The sequence below is a fragment of the Podarcis bocagei genome (assembly GCF_964188305.1).
Source record: "Podarcis bocagei genome assembly, chromosome: 16".
Classification (NCBI taxonomy): domain Eukaryota; kingdom Metazoa; phylum Chordata; class Lepidosauria; order Squamata; family Lacertidae; genus Podarcis; species Podarcis bocagei.
Window position 1 is genome coordinate 9,791,512 of NC_138142.1, and position 19,902 is coordinate 9,811,413.

At 47.5% G+C, this 19,902-nt stretch overlaps 1 protein-coding gene across 2 annotated transcripts in view; it reads left to right on the forward strand.

The window, feature by feature from the left end:
* The window catches only part of MMP17 (matrix metallopeptidase 17), a 273,972-nt gene that overhangs the window by 153,341 nt on the left and 100,729 nt on the right, over positions 1-19,902 (forward strand). The window contains exons 8-10 of one of the 2 annotated variants that reach the window (XM_081174927.1): positions 155-307; positions 4,052-4,309; positions 6,562-7,304. In XM_081174927.1, coding sequence (XP_081031053.1) covers positions 155-307; positions 4,052-4,309; positions 6,562-6,887 — 737 coding nt within the window. In that variant the 3' untranslated portion in view covers positions 6,888-7,304. Of the gene's footprint in view, positions 1-154; positions 308-4,051; positions 4,952-6,561; positions 7,305-19,902 lie in introns of those variants that run through there. The other variant, XR_014002950.1, reaches the window with a different exon arrangement.

Sequence of the window (19,902 nt, forward strand, 5' to 3'; positions counted from 1 at the left end):
GTGTGGACCAATCATACTGCTGCATTGTTCTAGGACCAATCAGACTGCTGCATTCTGAATCCTATTGTTCTAGGACCAATCAGACTGCTGCATTTTGGATCCTATTCAACTCAGTACATAACAATCTCCTACTAACCAATGCCTCTTCATCCAGGCAAATACTTCTGGAGACTGACTCGCAACAAACATCTGGTCTCCCTCCAGCCAGCTCAGATCCATCGTTTCTGGCGTGGGCTGCCTCTGAACCTGGAGAGTGTGGATGCTGTTTATGAGAGAACCCACGACCACAAGATTGTGTTCTTCAAAGGTAAGAGAAAGCATTTGACACAGTTGTAGGTGACCCTTTCTTTGGCATTCCCAGATTCTTTGTTCCCCCACTGTGTTTAAGCCTCTTTGAGCCTCATCTCTAAGCTTTAGAGTACAGATTGCTCAGCTGGAAGAAAATTACTTGTCTCAAATGACATGTGTTGGTTTGATTCCAGATAATCAAGCTGAACATCACTCTAGTAGTCTCCTGGGCTTTCCCAGCTGCATGTTGCTAATGTCTTGTGGTGAGCTGTGGCTCACCTGGGTAATTTTAGACTTTGGTATGCATGGTCTTGCAAGGAAGCCACTTTTTAGATCGGGGTGGGAAGTGATGATGGGTGCTAGACTCCAACAACATCTCGAAGGCCACAGGTTCCCCACTCTAGCTTTAGATGGTAATGTTCATTACTTCATTTACTCCAAAATGCCCTCAAGTCCTGTCCTGAGAGCATCACTGGTGTGCCAATAGTACTTGACATGGATTGACGACATCATTGGCCTGTGCTGGGTGTTGTCACCACATGCCTTCAGGCAACATTGCACCAGCTCCTTTCGATTCTGGATGGGGGGGAAATGTAAGTTTCACTTTCTTGGTTTTTCCCCATCTTAGGTTCAGTTCTTCACATTGCCACATCAATTTGTGATATATATATATATTACGTCCTGCTGCAAATTCATTAGCATTTTACTGTAAATTTATCCTAATACAATTTTGCCTAATCTACACATTTTTGCAAAACAATTTCCCCCCAGGAGCCAGTGTGTGAACCGGGTTCGTTTCCCTGCTCCTCCACATGCAGCTGCTGGGTGACCTTGGGCCAGTCTCACTTCTTTGAAGTCTCTCAGTCCCACTCACCTCACAGAGTGTTTGCTGTGGGGGAGGAAGGGAAAGGAGAATGTTAGCTGCTTTGAGACTCCTTAGGGTAGTGATAAAGCGGGATATCAAATCCAAACTCCTGTTCTTCTAGTGCAATGCAGTTTTGTTTGCTATTTTTATTCATATATGCATTTTTGTGCACACTTTACTCCAGTACATATCGTGTTTTTTTGTACACCTCATTTGTTATGACAGGAGTGAGCTGATCAGTAAATCACACTGTTCAGGTTGGAGTTAACTCTTTATTAGCAAGAACAGCATCTGCCCAGACTTGGTGGAGTGCCAGTCCTGATGACACAGCAGCTTGTCTCCAGTACGTCTTGCCCCATGGATCAGTTTCCGAGACTGAAAATCCCCACCTTCCCACAGCCATCTAACTCCCCTCCGCTCCAGGGCTTTTTCCCAGCAATCAGAGACTGTTCCTGCCTGAAGTCAACCTTTCCTCCACCTTTTTCATGCCTCTTCTAGTTCTGGGAGAGCAGTGAGAAAGGGAGCTTATCACAGCAGCTGGAGGAAACACCCATTATTCTTCACTAGTCTGACTCCTCTCTGCCTTTTGGGCTCCCTCCTCCCCTGCTTCAGCTTCTGCCTCCAATTCTGGACTTCTTTCTGCCACAGACTCTCCCTGCTCACTAAACCCTGTTCCCTCTTCTGCTACCTCCTTCTCCCAGTCCTCTTCTGCCTCTGACCACTCATCATTGCCCCACCACCAATCCCAGGACTCTGAACCTTCTTCCCTTGGGGATTTCCCAGCTGGTTCCTTACACCATTCCTCTGCATCCACCAGCCCATGACACTTGGCTGTTTTTGTTTAGTCGTTTAGTCGTGTCTGACTCTTTGTGACCCCCTGGACCAGAGCACGCCAGGCACTCCTGTCTTCCACTGCCTCCCACAGTTTGGTCAAACTCATGCTGGTAGCCTCAAGAACACTGTCCAACCATCTCGTCCTCTGTCGTCCCCTTCTCCTTGTGCCCTCCATCTTTCCCAACATCAGGGTCTTTTCCAGGGAGTCTTCTCTTCTCATGAGGTGGCCAAAGTATTGGACTCTCAGCTTCAGGATCTGTCCTTCCAGTGAGCACTCGGGGCTGATTTCCTTCAGAGTGGATAGGTTTGATCTTCTTGCAGTCCATGGGACTCTCAAGAGTCTCCTCCAGCACCATAATTCAAAAGCATCAATTCTTCGGCGATCAGCCTTCTTTATGGTCCAGCTCTCACTTCCACTTGGCTAGAGAACTGCATTGCAAAATTCAGAAAAGTGCAAGTTTCAAAGGACTGCTGCATTTTGGTTCATTTAGGAATCACACAGGACTTCTCCTCCACCCCTCCTTCTGACCTAGACACCTTGTTCTGCCAGCATCCGTGAATGGCAGCTGGCAATTACACGCAGGCTTGCCAATGTGTGCTCCACTGCTAAGTGAGCACACTCCCCGCGGTTCACTCACCTAGAAAGCCTCTGCGTAAAGTCACTGACACAATAAGAAATTGCATCTTTGTCTTCTTCCCCTTGAAATCAGATGGCATGGCAGGAGTTGACGGTGAGAGGGATTAGTCCTCTTTATTGGAAACACGACACAAACATGGAATTATACATGTGTCAAGGATATTGTTAGGAGAGCCTGGTGTTGGCTCGTCGACTGAGCAATGCTGCCCTCCACTGGCTAATCGGGAAAGGACAGCCACAGCCAGCAAGAACTGAAAGGCAAAACACACACAGCCTTGAGAAGTCTCCTTGGTCTTTCCCTTTCCCTTTCCCCCACACCTGACAATACTGTAGTCTTAGCCCTAGTCTATGAAGGTAAGAAGGAGGTGTTCTTTGCTATCTACTGCAATTATTAAGTTTGCTGATGACACCACCATAAGGGGTTTAATTACAGGCGGAGACGAATCTGCATACAGGGGGGAGGTTCAAAAGGTATCCACATGTTGCTCAGAGAACAATCTGCACCTAAACATTGGCAAGGCAATTGGTGTTGGGCTTTCGGAGGAAGAGAGGGGAGCTAGCCCCTTTGTATATCAGCGGGGGCCGTGTGGAGAGAGTCTCTTCCTTTAAATTCCTGGGAGTCCATCTTAGTGAAGATCTTACTTGGAAGGTCAAGACAGCCCAGGTGGTTAGGAAGGCCCAACAGAGACTTCATTTCCCTAGGGTCTTGCAAAAGAACAATGTTAGACAGCAACTGATGATTCCCTTCTATCGGTCCACGATAGAAAGTGTTCTCTCATACTATATTACTGTGTGGTACGCTGGTTTGACAGCCATGGACAGAAAGTCCCTACAGAGGGTGGTGAAGACAGCACATGATTTCATGGGCTGCCCCCTGAGTCCGCTAGATGTTATCGCAGGAGACCGTTGCCTCAGAAGAGTGAGGAACATTCTCAGGGATGACTCACACCCTGGCCAGCACCTTTTTAATCTCCTGCCTGTATAGAAGCATGATAAGCCGCACCAACAAGCTAAAGAACAGTTTCTACCAGTGGGCCATGAATGGAAGACAGCAACATTGCAGTTGATGTTCTGGGTTGGTGGTCATACAACAGCACACAGAGTGTAACAAGGACTGAGAGATGGGGGGAGGGGGTCGTTTAATCTCACTGTAAACAAGTGGTACAGTGACAATAAAGTATTTCTACTTATTTCTATTTTAGATTCACAACTCCAAAATTTCCCGCTAATAATCTAAGTAAGAGCCTCAGCATTTTAATTTACAGCAGACCTTAAGTCCTCCAGACGTCTCCAAGTTGTCTAGGTAGACTCTGCTTACCTTACAGCAGGGCTAGAGACTACCACAGCCTCTCTCTTTTTTAGAAGCTAGCTCTGTGCTGTGAAGCAGGAATGACATTGCTACCTACCTGTCTGTTTCTTCTCCCCAGGGGACAGATACTGGGTCTTCAAGGACAATAATGTGGAGGAAGGTTACCCCCGGCCCATCTCGGATTTTGGCTTGCCGCCGGGAGGCATCGACGCCGCATTTTCCTGGGCCCAGAATGACAAGACTTATTTCTTTAAGGACACTCTCTACTGGTGCTATGATGACCACGAGCGGAGGATGGATCCTGGCTATCCTTTGGAGACCATGTTGTGGAAGGGGGTCCCCAGTGGGCTGGATGATGCCACGCGATGGTCCGACGGTAAGTGTTAAGCACTGGATCAAACGGGAGGAGGGAGGGGCTGTACATCAAGCTGGCGAGACTTCGCCCTGTGCTCAGAATGCTACAACATAAAGGCCAGAATGAGTGTGTGTGTCTCCCAACTTGTATTTAATAATTAAAATAATTAACACTGTGTAACTAGCTGCACACGCTTTTGCTGTGGTCACAGCAAACCTCTTGATGGCCTAATTGTTTTGATCCATGGATGCATGAAATGGCCAACTATCCATATAAATGGTGGAAGCCCTAGTATGAGGGAGAATAATTATGCAATGGAACCTATGAAGTACAGTCATACCTCATGTTGCGTCCGCTTCAGGTTGTGTTTTTTCTGGTTGCGGACTGCCAAAACCTGGAAGTACCGGAATGGGTTACTTCCGGGTTTCGGCAGTCGCGCATGCGCAGAAGCACTAAATCGTGCTTTGCGCACGCACAGAAGCGCCGAATCACAACCCGCGCATTCACAGACGCACAGATGCGGGTTGCGAATGTGCATCCCGCACGGATCACATTCGCAACCCGAGCATCCACTGTATGTGTCTATCTGCCTTCAGTTTGCAAGTTCAAACTAAAATTGAAAAATTTGCAATACAGTGGTACCTCGGGTTACATACACTTCAGGTTACAGACTCTGCTAACCCAGAAATAGTGCTTCAGGTTAAGAACTGTGCTTCAGGATAAGAACAGAAATCGGGCTCCAGCAGCGCGGCAGCAGCAGGAGGCCCCATTAGCTAAAGTGGTGCTTCAGGTTAAGAACAGTTTCAGGTTAAGAACAGACCTCCGGAACGAATTAAGTACTTAACCCGAGGTACCACTGTATTTCAAATATGCATGCAGGGCCTACAACAAAAGGTTGCCGCATGGAACACATCTATGCAGGGTACCGGCCATGCCCATTGCCAGGATACTGCATTCCATTCCCCTTCCCAAGGATCAACCAACATTCTGTCCTGCATGCTCAGCCCCTTAACATTCTCCCCACCCAGAGGTCAGCTAGCATTCTGTGGCTACTGAGCAGGTTCATAGGCATCTGGGCAGCCAATGTGAGAACAAGATGCTGGACTAGATGGTCCTTTGCCCTGATGCAACAGGACTCATCCTAAATTGCCATATACTCTACCATTTAGCTTATTGTTGTCTATAGCAGCCTTTCCCAACCTCGGGTCCCCAGATGTTGTTGGACTACAACTCCTATCATCCCTGACCACTGGTCCTGATGGCTAGGGGTGATGGGAGTTGTTGTCCAACAACATCTGTTGACCCACAGGTTGAGAAAGGCTGCTCTAAGGTTTCAGACAGATGTGCCACCCAGCCCTGCTCAGATGTGCCAGCGGTTGCACCTAGGGCCTTCTGCACACAAGGCTCTGCGCTCTGTCACTGAGCTATTGCCCTTTCAATGAAAAGACAGTACGATTCCAGTCCACATGTTTCTGAGAAAAGGGAATGAATGAATACGGACAAAGGAAGAGGGAGCACTGTTCTGCTTGAGTCTTCCTTGTGGACTTCTCATAGGCATCTGGTTGTCTTCTGCAAGAACAGGAGACCAAACTAGATGAATCAGGTCCAGCAAGTGGCATGGACTTGTTGGATGCAGAGAAGAATGATGAGAGGAACCAGCTGGGGAACCATGAAGGGAAGAAAGCTCGGAGCCCAGGAAGCGGTGGTGGGACAATGATGAGTGGTCAGAGGGAGAAGACCAGGAAGAGGAGCTATCGGAAGCTGAAGGGGTAACAGGGCTCAGTGAGTTGGGGGAGTACATGGCAGACAGCAGTCGAGAATCAGAGGCAGAAGCTGAAGCAGGCAAGTGGGAGGAGGGAAGTCAAGAGGCAGAAATGAATCAGGCTAATGAAGAGTCACAAGTGTCCCTCCTCCTGCTGCAACAAGGTCCCCTCTCCCTCTGACTCCCAAAACCAGGAGAGGGATGAAATGGGTGGAGTAAAGACGGGCTGCACTCAGGCACAGTCTCTGATTGCTTGGAAGAAGCCCTGGAGGGGAGGAGACATAGATGGCTGTAGGAAGGCAGACTTCTAATCTCAGCAACTGATTTCATGGCGTAGGACCTACAGGGTATGAGCTGCTGTGCTCATTAGGCCTGAAACCCAGCCGAGTCTGTGGAAATCATGTTCTTCTAATAACGAGTTAACTCCAGCCTTGAACTGTGTGATTTACTGACTGACTTGCTCCATGACAGATAGGCTCTTCTCAGGTTCCCCTTCTGCTTCCTTTTCCAGGGGCAACTTACTTCTTCAAGGGAAAAGAATACTGGAAAGTCATGGACAGTGACTTGGAAGCTGAGCCCGGTTACCCACAATCCATTGCCAGAGACTGGCTGGTGTGCAGCGACATGCAGGCAGATTCGCCTGAGCCGGCCGAGAGCAGCAGGACAGGGGGCCGGTCCAGGCAGGGGCACCACGACGAGAGCCGCTCCGAGAGCGAGGTCTGCTCCTGCACGTCTTCCTCTCCCGGGTGGCCCTCATCCGGCTCAGCTCTCAGACTCTGCGTAGGCCTTGCCTTGGCCAGCCTTTGGACAGCGGCACAGCTTCAGAGATCACTATGACAGAGCGTGTCAGGTGGACCAGAACATACCACAGCAATTCAGGGATGCAAATAAAAGGGATGAAATAGTTTTTTTAGAAATAAAGCAAAACAAAGAACAAAATCACAGGATGCAACACGCCCGTTAAAATGAGCGACACAGTTAACATTCCTAGGAACGTGAAGGAAAATGTTTCAGATTCTCCATGAGAAGTGAACAGCCTCTATTTTATTTTATTTCCCCTTTCTGGTTATTTTTGTAAAAAAAAAAATATGAAAAAAAGAATAATGTTATTTTAAGTTAATGAGCTTCGACAGCAGTATCTGTGGGTTTCTCACTCCCCGACCATCCTTGTCTCCTCACTTCCTTGTCCCACCACACCGCCCCCTCCCCCACCCCCCCAAAAAAGAATAAAGACTCTCATCTTGCCATCGGAAATATTCATTAGAGGTCTATATTGCTTTGGACATTTGAAAGGCAGCAAGAAGGAAACCGCTGTCGGTTATAGTGGGCAGGGGCGGGAGGCGAAAGGCTGGGTATGTTGGTGGCCGATTCTGTTTGCATGGTAATCGTGAAAAGGAATGGGGGAAAGGCACCATTACAAAAATGTGGTTGTGGTTCCACGGGCGGAGGACTGTGACCAAAAATCTAGCCCTGGCACATCTGTTTCAGAAAGTGGTGACGTCCTCAAAGGCTCCTATCACAGATGCAGCTGGCGGAAGGCAACAGCTCAGTGGTAGGATATCTGCTTTGAGTGCAGAAGCCCACAGGTGCCATCCCTGGAGTCTTCAGGTGCGACTGGGAATCCTGCAACCAGTGCTTCCCCAACTCTGGCTTGTGAAGCTGTGCATGTGTTATCGTAGCCACAATTCACACCTACCCTGTGCTTTCCTGAGAAATCCTGCATTTCGATGTGTTTTAATTTGAAAACGTGAAGCTGTCTAGACAGAGCCAGGCCCCATCTCTGCCCACTGAGTGCAGGCTATTCAGAAACACATGCAACCATGCTGATGTGAACCATCATGCAATCTGAAACACAGATTGACCTCCCTGCGTTTTCAGCCTGTAGACTCAATATTATTTCTGTTATTGATTACCTGTACTTCCCTCTGAAGTCCCAGGGTGTTCCACAACTTTAAAACACAATATTAAAAGCAGTTTTAAACAACTTTTAAAAAGGTAAGGATAAAGGACCCCTGACGGTTAAGTCCAGTCGCAGACGACTCTGGGGTTGTGGCGCTGATCTCGCTTTACAGGCCGAGGGAGCCGGCGTTTGTCCGCAGACAGTTCTTCCGGGTCATGTGGCCAGCATGACTAAGCCGCTTCTGGCGAAACCAGAGCAGCGCACGGAAACGCCGTTTACCTTCCCGCCAGAGTGGTACCTATTTATCTACTTGCACTTTGAAGTGCTTTCGAACTGCTAGGTTGGCAGGAGCTGGCACCAAGCAATGGGAGCTCACCCCGGCGCGAGGATTCGAACCGCCGACCTTCTGATCAGCAAGCCCAAGAGGCTCAGTGGTTTAGACCACAGTGCCACCACATCCTTTTAAACAACTTAGGATCACAGAAATAAGCTGGATCCTTAAAAAAACTGACGCCTCAACTTTCAAAACCAGGGTAAAGGGGGTTCTGAAAAAATTCATTTCTTGCCAGACGGGGGCAGCAAAGACAACCCAATTCAGTAGAACCTTAAAGACCAACTAAGTTAGTTCTTGGTATGAGCTTTCGTGTGCATGCACACTTCTTTTTTTTTTTTTTTTTTTTTTGACTATGGCAGACCAACACGGCTACCTATCTACTACTCAATTCAGTAGAGAGAGCAAAACCTGTTCATTGAACATCCACTCTGATTTGTTCCTGCAAAGTTTGCTGTGGAGGTTAGACAACATAAGCAGTTTATTGAAGATTCGTTCTGATTTTTTTGCAGGGAGATTAGACACTGTTGTGCCCAATAATCATCCCACACTTTCCACAGCTTTTCCAGTCACTTTCTGGATTGCAAAAAGGTTGGTTTTGAAGGCAAAGCCGGTTTGCTGCAGAAGAAAACCAAACCAATTTCAACTGTACAACTGAAATTTGTCACTGCGCCATTGAATTCCACTCTGGAAGCAATGTTCAAAACTCCCATTGTTCTAGGCACATTTTGTGATGGGGAATTTCATTAGGGAAAACAGTTTCTGAGCTCCGGGCGCTGTCCTGTGCCTAAGATTTCAGATTAAAACTGCAGAGTGGAAGGAAAGGGGGCATAGCTGTCAACTTACAGATTTGAAAATAAGGGACCAGCAGCCAAAATAAGGGACCTGCAGCCTCACCTGTTCCAGGCACTCCAGTCTTCCTGTCCTCCTGCAGTCTGGTCAAACTCATGCTGGTAGCTTTGAGAACACTGTCCAACCAACTTTGTAACCGGAGGTTCAACTGAATAGAATCTGAATCACATGCACCACAAAGCCTATGCAGCCTCAACTTAGGATGGCTCCCCGGCCTGGCTTTGCACTGCAAAGTTTGCAGCAGCACGTGCAACAAAATGGCGTCCAGCATTCAAAAACCCCCTCAGCTTGCATTAACTAGCCACACACAAGGCATGCAAGCTCCACCCCCCAGTCGTTCTTAGACTTCTTATTGGGTGAGCAACACAGCCAAGCAACACAGTTGGAGCCTCCCTCCTCCCTGGCTGGCTTCCTTTGAAATTTAAGGGACATCATTTAAGGGACATCCATCAATAAGGGACAGCAGCGGGACATGGCGCTGGAATAAGGGACTGTCCCTTCAAATAAGGGACACTTGACAGCTATGAAAGGGGGGACCTTTTTCTGTTTGCCCACTTCCAGCTACTCTCTGAAGACTGGAGAAGAGACCCTCTTAAGAATATTAGGGGGTGCGCGCAGGGGAAGGACTAGACCACGTGAACATAATATTTTAGCTGCAGTTCATTCATTTTCAGCACTGTATTCTTGCTATAAAAAAGTTGTTGCACGCACAACCTTGGCTTAAGGTTTAGCTCCCAGCTTTCATATCTCAATTTCTAACATGGTCTGGAGGTGTGTGGGGGAAAAGAGAGAATGAGACTGGTCCCTTAGCAACATACGATGCCAGAATATACCTTGAAATTTCAGGATATGCCTTGAAATTTAGTTGGAACCCAGCCCTAACTCAGTTCAGACACTTTTCAGGTGGGTGCCATTGCTGTTCTAAGAGAACGAGGGAGGTGTTTGTGGTGAGTTCTGGCACCTCTTCTTCTAGAAAAATAGCGCTGACTGTACCCCGACTAGAGATACTATCCCTCTCTGTAAACTCTGTACGCTGTGCTCTCCGCAGGGCAGGAAGGAAACAGACAGGCAATGCCTCCCCCCCCCCCCGAGCTAGATGCCAGTACAAAGGGCACTTCAACAAACAATACACAGGGTAGTGATAGACTAGCAAAATGCAAAGTCACACAAAATAATTTATCACCACGGGCAACTGCCCCACAATAAGGAGTACAAACAAGCAAACAAATTACAGAAGTAGTCTTTTTCTTTACAGAATCATGTTCTGTGATCCAACTCGCTTCTTACATGTTTGATTTTGGCCTACATGTTTTTGATTTTGGCCTCTTTGCTCCCTTCTGCTTCTCCACGCAATGTATGGTCAGGCAAGTCTCCCATGCTGATAAGCATTTCGGGAACTTTGGCAAGACTCATCTCAACAGCCAGCTGTAGCACTTTTTTAAAAAAAAGACCTGACAGATTTTGTTAGCAGGTGGCAGAGTGTTAGTCACTGAACGCAGACTGCAGAGGGAAATGAAATCCTTATGATGCTTTACTGAGCAACCTGAACAATAACAGCATATAACTTGAAAGGAAAGGAACAGAGGGGTTTGGTCTTTCTTAGTTCAGGCCTTGTACATAGCAGGAAGATATTTGAGCTAAAACAAACAGAGACAACTCCCTCAGAACAACACAGACAATCAGAGCATGGTCTACCTTAGTGAAGATCACGCCACTCTAACTGGTTGCTAAGCAACAGCTCTGTCCATCCCCTTCTTGGCTAGTTGACTTTTACACTAACAGAATTGACACTTAGGAAGAACATTGAGACATCTGGCTTCCTTCTAAGTGCTGTCAATTTTGCAGCTCCAAATGGAATGGAGCAAAGTCTTTTACAAGTCTCATTCCAAAAGCCCCCCCCCCAAGCAGAAAAAGGGGGTCAATTCAGGGCAAAGAGAAACAGACTGCTTCCATATTGTCACTATTTTCAGGTGGCATAATGATAAACTCAAGGTGCACAATTATTGTTGCCTGCACAACAAATCCTCTTTCTAAAAAGATTGGACTTTTTGCAACAGAAGACGTGACAGAGAGAGGTGCTGGTAAGTGTGGGATACCACTTCATAGAACTGGAAGGTACCATGAGAGTCATCTAGTCCAACCCCTGCAATGCGGGGATCATAGCATCTGTGACAGATGGCGACCCAACCTCTCTTTAAAAAACCTCCGAAGAGGGAAAGTCCACCATCTTCCAAGAAAAGCCCATCCAGCTCTTGCTGTCAGAAAGTTCTTCCTGATGTTTAGTTGAAATCACCTTTCTTGTAATTTGAAGCAGGAGAAAAACAAACTTGCTCCATCTTCCATCTGACAACTCTTCAGATATTTGAAGATGGCTATCATGTCTCCTCTGTCTCCTCTTCTCCAGGCTAAAGGTAAAGGTAAAGGGACCCCTGACTGTTAGGTCCAGTCGCGGACGACTCTGGGGTTGTGGCACTCATCTCACTTTACTGGCTGAGGGAGCCGGCGTACAGTTTCCAGGTCATGTGGCCAGCATGACTAAGCCGCTTCTGGCGAAACAGAGCAGCGCACAGAAACGCCGTTTACCTTCCTGCTGGAGCTGTACCTATTTATCTACTTGCGCTGCATGCTTTCGAACTGCTAGGTGGGCAGGAGCAGGGACCGAGCAACGGGAGCTCACCCCGTCGCAGGGATTCGAAACGCCGACCTTCTGATCGGCAAGCCCAGGCTCTGTGGTTTAGACCACAGCGCCACCCGCTAAGCATACCCAAATCTTTCAACCGTTCCTCATAAGGCTCAAGTTTCCAGACCCTTGATCATCCTGGTTGCCTTCCTCTGCACACATCTGCCTGACACAACATCCTCTAACCTCCCCCTCAAGTCAGAATGAAGACTCAATGAACAGATTGCTTTGGAAGCAACCTCACTTCTGATCACATCCACACCAGACAGTTAAAGCATTCTGTTTACCACGTTGACAGGCATGGCCTTCCCCCAAAGCATCTTGGGAGATGTAGTTTGCTATGGGTGCTAAGAGTTGTTAGGAAACCTCTCACAGTTTCAAGGACCCTTAAAAAAACAACCGTTCTATCTCGCCTGCCAGAGGCAGGATCTCTCTGAATACCAGTTGCTTGGGAATCACAGTTACAGATAGGTAGCCGTGTTGGTCTGCCATAGTCAAAATAAAAAAATTCATTCCAGTAGCACCTTAAAGACCAACTAAGTTAGTTCTTGGTATGAGCTTTCGTGTGCATGCTCTCTATATAGAAGGATCTGGCAACTTCTGTTTCAGTGTATCTGAAGAAGTGTGCATGCACACGAAAGCTCATACCAAGAACTAACTTAGTTGGTCTTTAAGGTGCTACTGGAAGGAATTTTTTTTATTTTGGGAATCACAAGCAGGGAGAGGGTTGCTGTGTTCTGGACCTGTGAAAAAAGGATGCTGGACTGGGTGGGTCTGATCCAGTAAGGCTCTTCTCGTGTTCGTATCATTCGCCACCTCAGGAAGACCTGGGCTTCTAACTGTCAATCGATAACTCTCGGAATCAGCACGACCAGTGCAGCTGGAAAGATTCCTGGAAAATGCACTTAACGAGAGGGCTGATAAGATGCATTGCACTTTAATGAGGTAAACATTCGAGAGAGAGCTTGGTTATCTGCGGTAAGGGGGAACTCAACGAGGCCTCGTGGAAAATCTCTGCATGGAACTGGGTGACCTTTCCATAGTACAGTCACACACAAAGGAGGAGAGTGGGGCTCCCAGACCTTGCCTGGCTTTTTGCAAGAGGCATTTGACATGCAACAATGAGGGGGAAATGAACTTTTTCAAATTCTCTCCCCTATACAGCACTTGAAGGCACCAAAGCCTCCTTTTCCCCTGGAATGTGTTGCAAAGAAAGGGTGTGAAAATAATTTGCCTTTGCCCAGAGGCCCTCCACATCCATTCATATCCCCATCCTGCAAACGGCTTGCCGCTCAGTTTCCTGGAGAGTAAGGCTCTCAATAGCTGCCAGTCCCAGTGGTGCTGTGGTCTAAACCACTGAGCCTCTTGGGCTTGCTGATCAGAAGGTCAGCGGTTCGAATCCCTGTGACGGCATGAGCTCCTGTTGCTCTGTCCCAGCTCCTGCCAACCTAGCAGTTTGAAAGCATGCCAGTGCAAGTAGATAAATAGGTACTGCTGCGATGGGAAGGTAAATGGCGTTTCTGTTGTTGTAAACAAAATCTGCCCTTTTCCCCTTATGGGGTACCCAAGAGCCCATATACAGTCCTTAGGTGGGTTCCCTATTGGTAGGAGAAAATAATAGAGGCCAATCAGAGAATATTGAGAAGCAAAGCAGCTAGTAAGCCTGATCTTTATTAAACTGTTGTAACAGGGTCCTCACTCGGTACATGTAGAAGGGAGGAGTAACCCCAGAACAAAGCTGTGCCTGCCCTTATATAGACATTTTAAATGGCCTGCCCTGGAGCCCAAGACCACCCCCAGAAACATCATACATACATCACAGAAAAAGGTGGTCTCCAGCAGATATACATCACAGATCTAAAACAGAATCCTGAGTGTGTTGTTTATCTCCTGTCTGGCATATTACCTGATTGCATTACCTGGGTTTTGGCTACTCTTTTGTTATTGTTGTTGTTGTTTAGTCGTTTAGTCGTGTCCGACTCTTCGTGACCCCATGGACCAGAACACGCCAGGCACCCCTGTCCTCCACTACCTCCCGCAGTTTGGTCAAACCCATGCTGGTAACCTCGAAAACACTATCCAACCATCTTGTCCTCTGTCGCCCCCTTCTCCTTGTGCCCTCCATCTTTCCCAGCATCAGTGTCTTCTCCAGGGAGTCTTCTCTTCTCATGAGGTGGCCAAAGTACTGGAGCCTCAGCTTCACAATCTGTCCTTCCAGTGAGCACTCAGGGCTGATTTCCTTAAGAATGGATGCGTTTGATCTTCTTGCAGTCCATGGGACTCTCAAGAGTCTCCTCCAGCACCATAATTCAAAAGCATCAATTCTTCGGCGATCAGCCTTCTTTATGGTCCAGCTCTCACTTCCATACATCACTACTGGGAAAACCATGGCTTTAACTATACGGACCTTTGTTGGCAAGGTGACATCTCTACTTCTCAAGATGCTGTCTAGGCCTGTCATTGCCCTTCTCCCAAGAAGCAGGCGTCTTTTAATTTCGTGGCTGCTGTCACCATCTGCAGTGATCATGGAGCCCAAGAAAGTAAAATCTCTCACTACCTCCATTTCTTCCCCTTCTATTTGCCAGGAGGTGATGGGACCAGTGGCCATGATCTTCGTTTTTTTGATGTTGAGCTTCAGACCATATTTTGCGCTCTCCTCTTTCACCCTCATTAAAAGGTTCTTTAATTCCTCCTCACTTTCTGCCATCAAGGTTGTGTCATCTGCATATCTGAGGTTGTTGATATTTCTTCCAGCAATCTTAATTCCAGTTTGGGATGCATCCAGCCCAGCCTTTCGCATTATGTATTCTGCATATAAATTAAATAAGCAGGGAGACAAAATACAGCCTTGTCGTACTCCTTTCCCAATTTTGAACCAATCAGTTGTTCCATATCCAGTTCTAACTGTAGCTTCTTGTCCCACATAGAGATTTCTCAGGAGACAGATGAGGTGATCAGGCACTCCCATTTCTTTAAGAACTTGCCATAGTTTGCTGTGGTCGACACAGTCAAAGGCTTTTGCATAGTCAATGAAGCAGAAGTAGATGTCTTTCTGGAACTCTCTAGCTTTCTCCATAATCCAGCGCATGTTTGCAATTTGGTCTCTGGTTCCTCTGCCTCTTCTAAATCCAGCTTGCACTTCTGGGAGTTCTCGATCCACATACTGCTTGAGCCTTCCTTGTAGAATTTTAAGCATAACCTTGCTAGCGTGTGAAATGAGTGCAATTGTGCGGTAGTTGGAGCATTCTTTGGCACTGCCCTTCTTTGGGATTGGGATGTAGACTGATCTTCTCCAATCTTCTGGCCACTGCTGAGTTTTCCAAATTTGCTGGCATATTGAGTGTAGCACCTTAACAGCATCATCTTTTAAAATTTTAAATAGTTCAGCTGGAATACCATCACTTCCACTGGCCTTGTTATTTGCAGTGCTTTCTAAGGCCCATTTGACTTCACTTTCCAGGATGTCTGGCTCAAGGTCAGCAGCCACACTACCTGGGGTGTACGAGACATCCATATCTTCCTGGTATAATTCCTCTGTGTATTCTTGCCACCTCTTCTTGATGTCTTCTGCTTCTGTTAGGTCCTTACCACTTTTGTCCTTTATTATGGTAATCTTTGTACGAAATGTTCCTTTCATATCTCCAATTTTCTTGAACAGATCTCTGGTTCTTCCCATTCTGTTGTTTTCCTCTATTTGTTTGCATTGCTCGTTTAAGAAGGCCTTCTTGTCTCTCCTTGCTATTCTTTGGAAATCTGCATTCAATTTCCTGTATCTTTCACTATCTCCCTCGCATTTTGCTTGCCTTCTCTCCTCCGCTATTTGTAAGGCCTCGTTGGACAGCCACTTTGCTTTCTTGCATTTCCTTTTCATTGGGATGGTTTTCGTTGCTGCCTCCTGTACAATGTTACGAGCCTCCATCCATAGTTCTTCAGGCACTCTGTCCACCAAATCTAAATCCTTAAACCTGTTCCTCACTTCCACTGTGTATTCATAAGGGATTTGACTTAGATTGTATCTTACCGGCCCAGTGGTTTTTCCTACTTTCTTCAGTTTAAGCTTGAATTTTGCTATAAGAAGCTGATGATCTGAGCCACAGTCAGCTCCAGGTCTTGTTTTTGCTGACTGTATAGAGCTTCTCCATCTTTGGCTGCAGAGAATATAATCAATCTGATTTCGATGCTGCCCATCTGGTGATGTCCATGTGTAGAGTCGTCTCTTGTGTTGTTGGAAAAGCGTGTTTGTGATGACCAGCTTGTTCTCTTGACAGAACTCTATTAGCCTTTGCCCTGCTTCGTTTTGATTTCCAAGGCCAAACTTGCCAGTTGTTCCTTTTATCTCTTGCCTCCCTACTTTAGCATTCCAATCCCCTATAATGAGAAGAACATCCTTCTTTGGTGTCACTTCTATAAGGTGTTGTAAGTCTTCATAGAATTGGTCAATTTCAGTTTCTTCAGCACCAGTGGTTGGTGCATACACTTGGATTACTGTGATGTTAAAAGGTCTGCCTTGGATTCGTATCGAGATCATTCTATCATTTTTGAGATTGCATCCCAGTACAGCTTTCGCCACTCTTTTGTTGACTATGAGGGCCACTCCATTTCTTTTACAGGTTTCTTGCCCACAGTAGTAGATGTGATGGTCATCCGAACTGAATTCACCCATTCCCGTCCATTTTAGTTCACTGATGCCCAGGATGTCAATATTTATTCTTGCCATCTCATTTTTGACCACCTCCAACTTACCCAGGTTCATGGTTCTTACATTCCAGGTTCCTATGCAATATTTTTCTTTACAGCATTGGACTTTCCTTTCGCTTCCAGGCATATCCGCAACTGAGCGTCCTTTCGGCTTTGGCCCAGCCGCTTCATCAGCTCTGGATCTACTTGTACTTGCCCTCCGCTCTTCCCCAGTAGCATGTTGGACGCCTTCCGACCTGAGGGGCTCATCTTCCAGCGTCATAACTTTTATATGCCTGTTGTATTTGTCCATGTTGTTTTCTTGGCAAGGATACTGGAGTGGTTTGCCGGTTCCTCCTCCAGGTGGATCACGTTTGGTCCAAACTCTCCACTATGACCTGTTCATCTTGTGTGCCCTGCTTGGCGTAGTTCATAGCTTCTCTGAGTTCTTCAAGCCCCTTCGCCACGGCAAGGCAGTGATCCATGAAGGGGCTTTTGTTATTATAACTGCTTAATTCCTGAATCCAGGTCACAGGCTCACCCTATTCATATCTTAAATGTGCCCTTGAGGCAGGACTTGTAAACAAAGACACAATGGGGAAGCTTCCCATTTCCTTCAATCTTGCAGAGAAATATTTGAGGTCAAATGGTTTCAAGACTTTTTCTGTGGGTTTCAGGCATGTGGTTCATATATAAATGTATGTGTTTGCTTGGCACATTTATGAACATTCATTATATATATATATATATAAAAGACCTTAAAATTCTTATAATACTGCGCACTCTGGTTTCCGTCGCAGTGTTCCGTTGTGCCGGAAGCGGTTTAGTCCTGCTGGCCACATGACCCGGAAAGCTGTGGACAAATGCTGGCTCCTTTGGCCTGAAAGTGAGATGAGTGCCGCAACCCCATAGTCGCCTTTGACTGGACTTAACCATCCAGGGGTCCTTTACCTTTACCTTTTTACCATATTATATCTAGGAGGAGAGAGATCATGCCTTTGAACACCAGCAGCTGAAGTTCACAAGAGAGGAAAGAGCTACTACACTCAGCTGCTGTTTGTGGACCTCAGAAAGGCATCCAGTGGGCCTCTAGGGGAAGCAGGGGCACCAGCTCCTGGGGGCCAAGCCCTTCACTCTCCCCCCAAAAAATATTTTTGTGGTGGGTGCTGGCCCTCCCCCAATGTCCCAAAAGCACAGAGCTGAGCATGGCATGGCTCCAGTGGCCGCCTCCTCCTTCTCCTGCTGCCACAGAGGGGAAGGATGGTTGAAGCAGCCTCTCACTGGAGGTGGTACCAAGAGGAAGTGGAAGAGGAGCTGCTGGCCATTGAAGCTGCGCTGCCGCCATGTTCGGCTCCACCCCAAGTTCCCAACGGCCTAACATCATGAGCACTATGTTGCTGTGCTGCCAAATGCAGCAGTTCTTTCCAAGGATATCAGGACAAAAGGAATGAGGAGATGGAAGGGGAACCAAAACATTTTTATTAACAAATAAACAGCAGGCATACAAAACATAACATAAAACATACCCGACAGGGGCTACCCAATCGCCGCCTGGAGCCCCAGGTAGAGCAGCAGGAGAAAGACCCGGATCATCGGTCTCCCAGCATCAGGTCCTTTGATCTGGGCAGAAGCTCACCGGGCCCCTCCCACCTATGGCTTTTATAGCCTGCCTTGATGTAATCAAGTGCACCTGGAATTACTCATGATTAGCCCAGGACCCTGAGATGGAACTACAGTGGTGCCTCGCAAGACGAAAAGAATCCGTTCCACGAGTCTCTTCGTCTTGCGGTTTTTTCGTCTTGCGAAGCAACCCTATTAGCGGCTTAGCGAATTATCGCTATTAGCGGCTTAGCGGGCTTAGCGGATCAGCTGATAAGCGGTTTAGCGGCTTAGCGGCTTAGCGGATCAGCTGATAAGCGGCTTAGCGGATCAGCTGTTAAGCGGCTTAGCGGATCAGCTGATAAGCGGCTTACCGGATCAGCTGTTAAGCGGCTTAGTGGCTTGGGAAAGGGGGGGGAGGGGAAAAAACCCGCAGGAACTCGCAAGACATTTTCGTCTTGCGAAGCAAGCCCATAGGAAATTCGTTTTGCGAAGCACCTCCAAAACGGAAAACCCTTTCGTCTAGCGGGTTTTCCGTCTTGTGAGGCATTCGTCTTGCGGGGCACCACTGTAATACAGAGCGGCTGAGAGTCTCCCACTACCTGCAGCCGGGCATCCAGACAGCGCTTGCAACACAGAAGAACCCAAGAAACTCCCAACAGGTGTGTGAAACATGAGAATCAAACTGGGGATGTTAAAGGGAAAGGGACATGCCACCTAACTCCTCGAAATACAAGTGTCTTCTGCATTTCCACTACAGTTGCCCCGCCCCTCAATCATCCTCACAAGCTGGTGCCTCTGGACAGTGATGAGTGCAGAGCAGCAACCTGGGCCTGCTCAGGTGGCAAGATGATGTCAGGCTCATGACATGGAAAGGGTGACCCGTTTCCTGCGTGGTGATGTCACATTGCAGCGCAGGGGCCCTCCCTTGTCAGGCTAATGTTGCGGATACTGCACCACTTTTACTCATCAGTTAGTTACGCAACAGTGTGCAGATTCCAACTTCATTAGAAACCATTATGCAGGGCAGGAGAATGGCACTGGTTGGAAAGCCTTGGGCTCTGACAAAATTTGGATTTGGGGCCAATGTCACCATCGGTGGCTCTTGAAGAAAGATGCCGTCCTTAACAGGGTCCCCCACCCACCATTTGTGCCGGGGCAAGGCCCCGTGTGTGTGCGTGATATGCCAAGTTTTAGATGAGCAGACCCTCCAAGTGTTCCTATTTTCTAGAGACAGCCCCGGATTTACAGAAGCTGTCCCGGTTTCTGATTTGACCCTGGAATGCCCCACTTTTCCTTAAGACGTCCCTATCTTCTTTGGATAAATTTTGGATGATATGGAGTTATACGACCTCCCTAGCCAAGAAGAGAAGTAACTATACAACCTTTAGAAGACATCTGAAAGCAGCCCTGTATAGGAAAGTGTGGTGTTTGCCTGTTCTTTTAGGAAATGTCTGTACAGGGGGAGAGAAATCGGGTCCTCCCTTAAAGAGGGCACGTATTGCGGTGAGACCTGGAAAACTGACACCCTGTGTTGTGGGTGGGTACAACTGGTCAGCCACAACACCCGATTGGTAGGTCCCTTGAAGCTGGGTGCAATCTGGCCATGGGACGCAGTCCAAACTGTTTAGAGGGACCTATTTATGCCCATGCACGTGACCCAGAGCTTCCTCTTTCGGTGATTGCATTCAGAACACCCGTCCACCTCTCTCTATTTTTAGGGCAGTGCGCTTGACCTTGCTATGCTGTTGTGTGTTGTCTGTCGTTGGGACAGGGGCACGGCAAGAATTTTCCCCACTTGGCTGATTGGCTG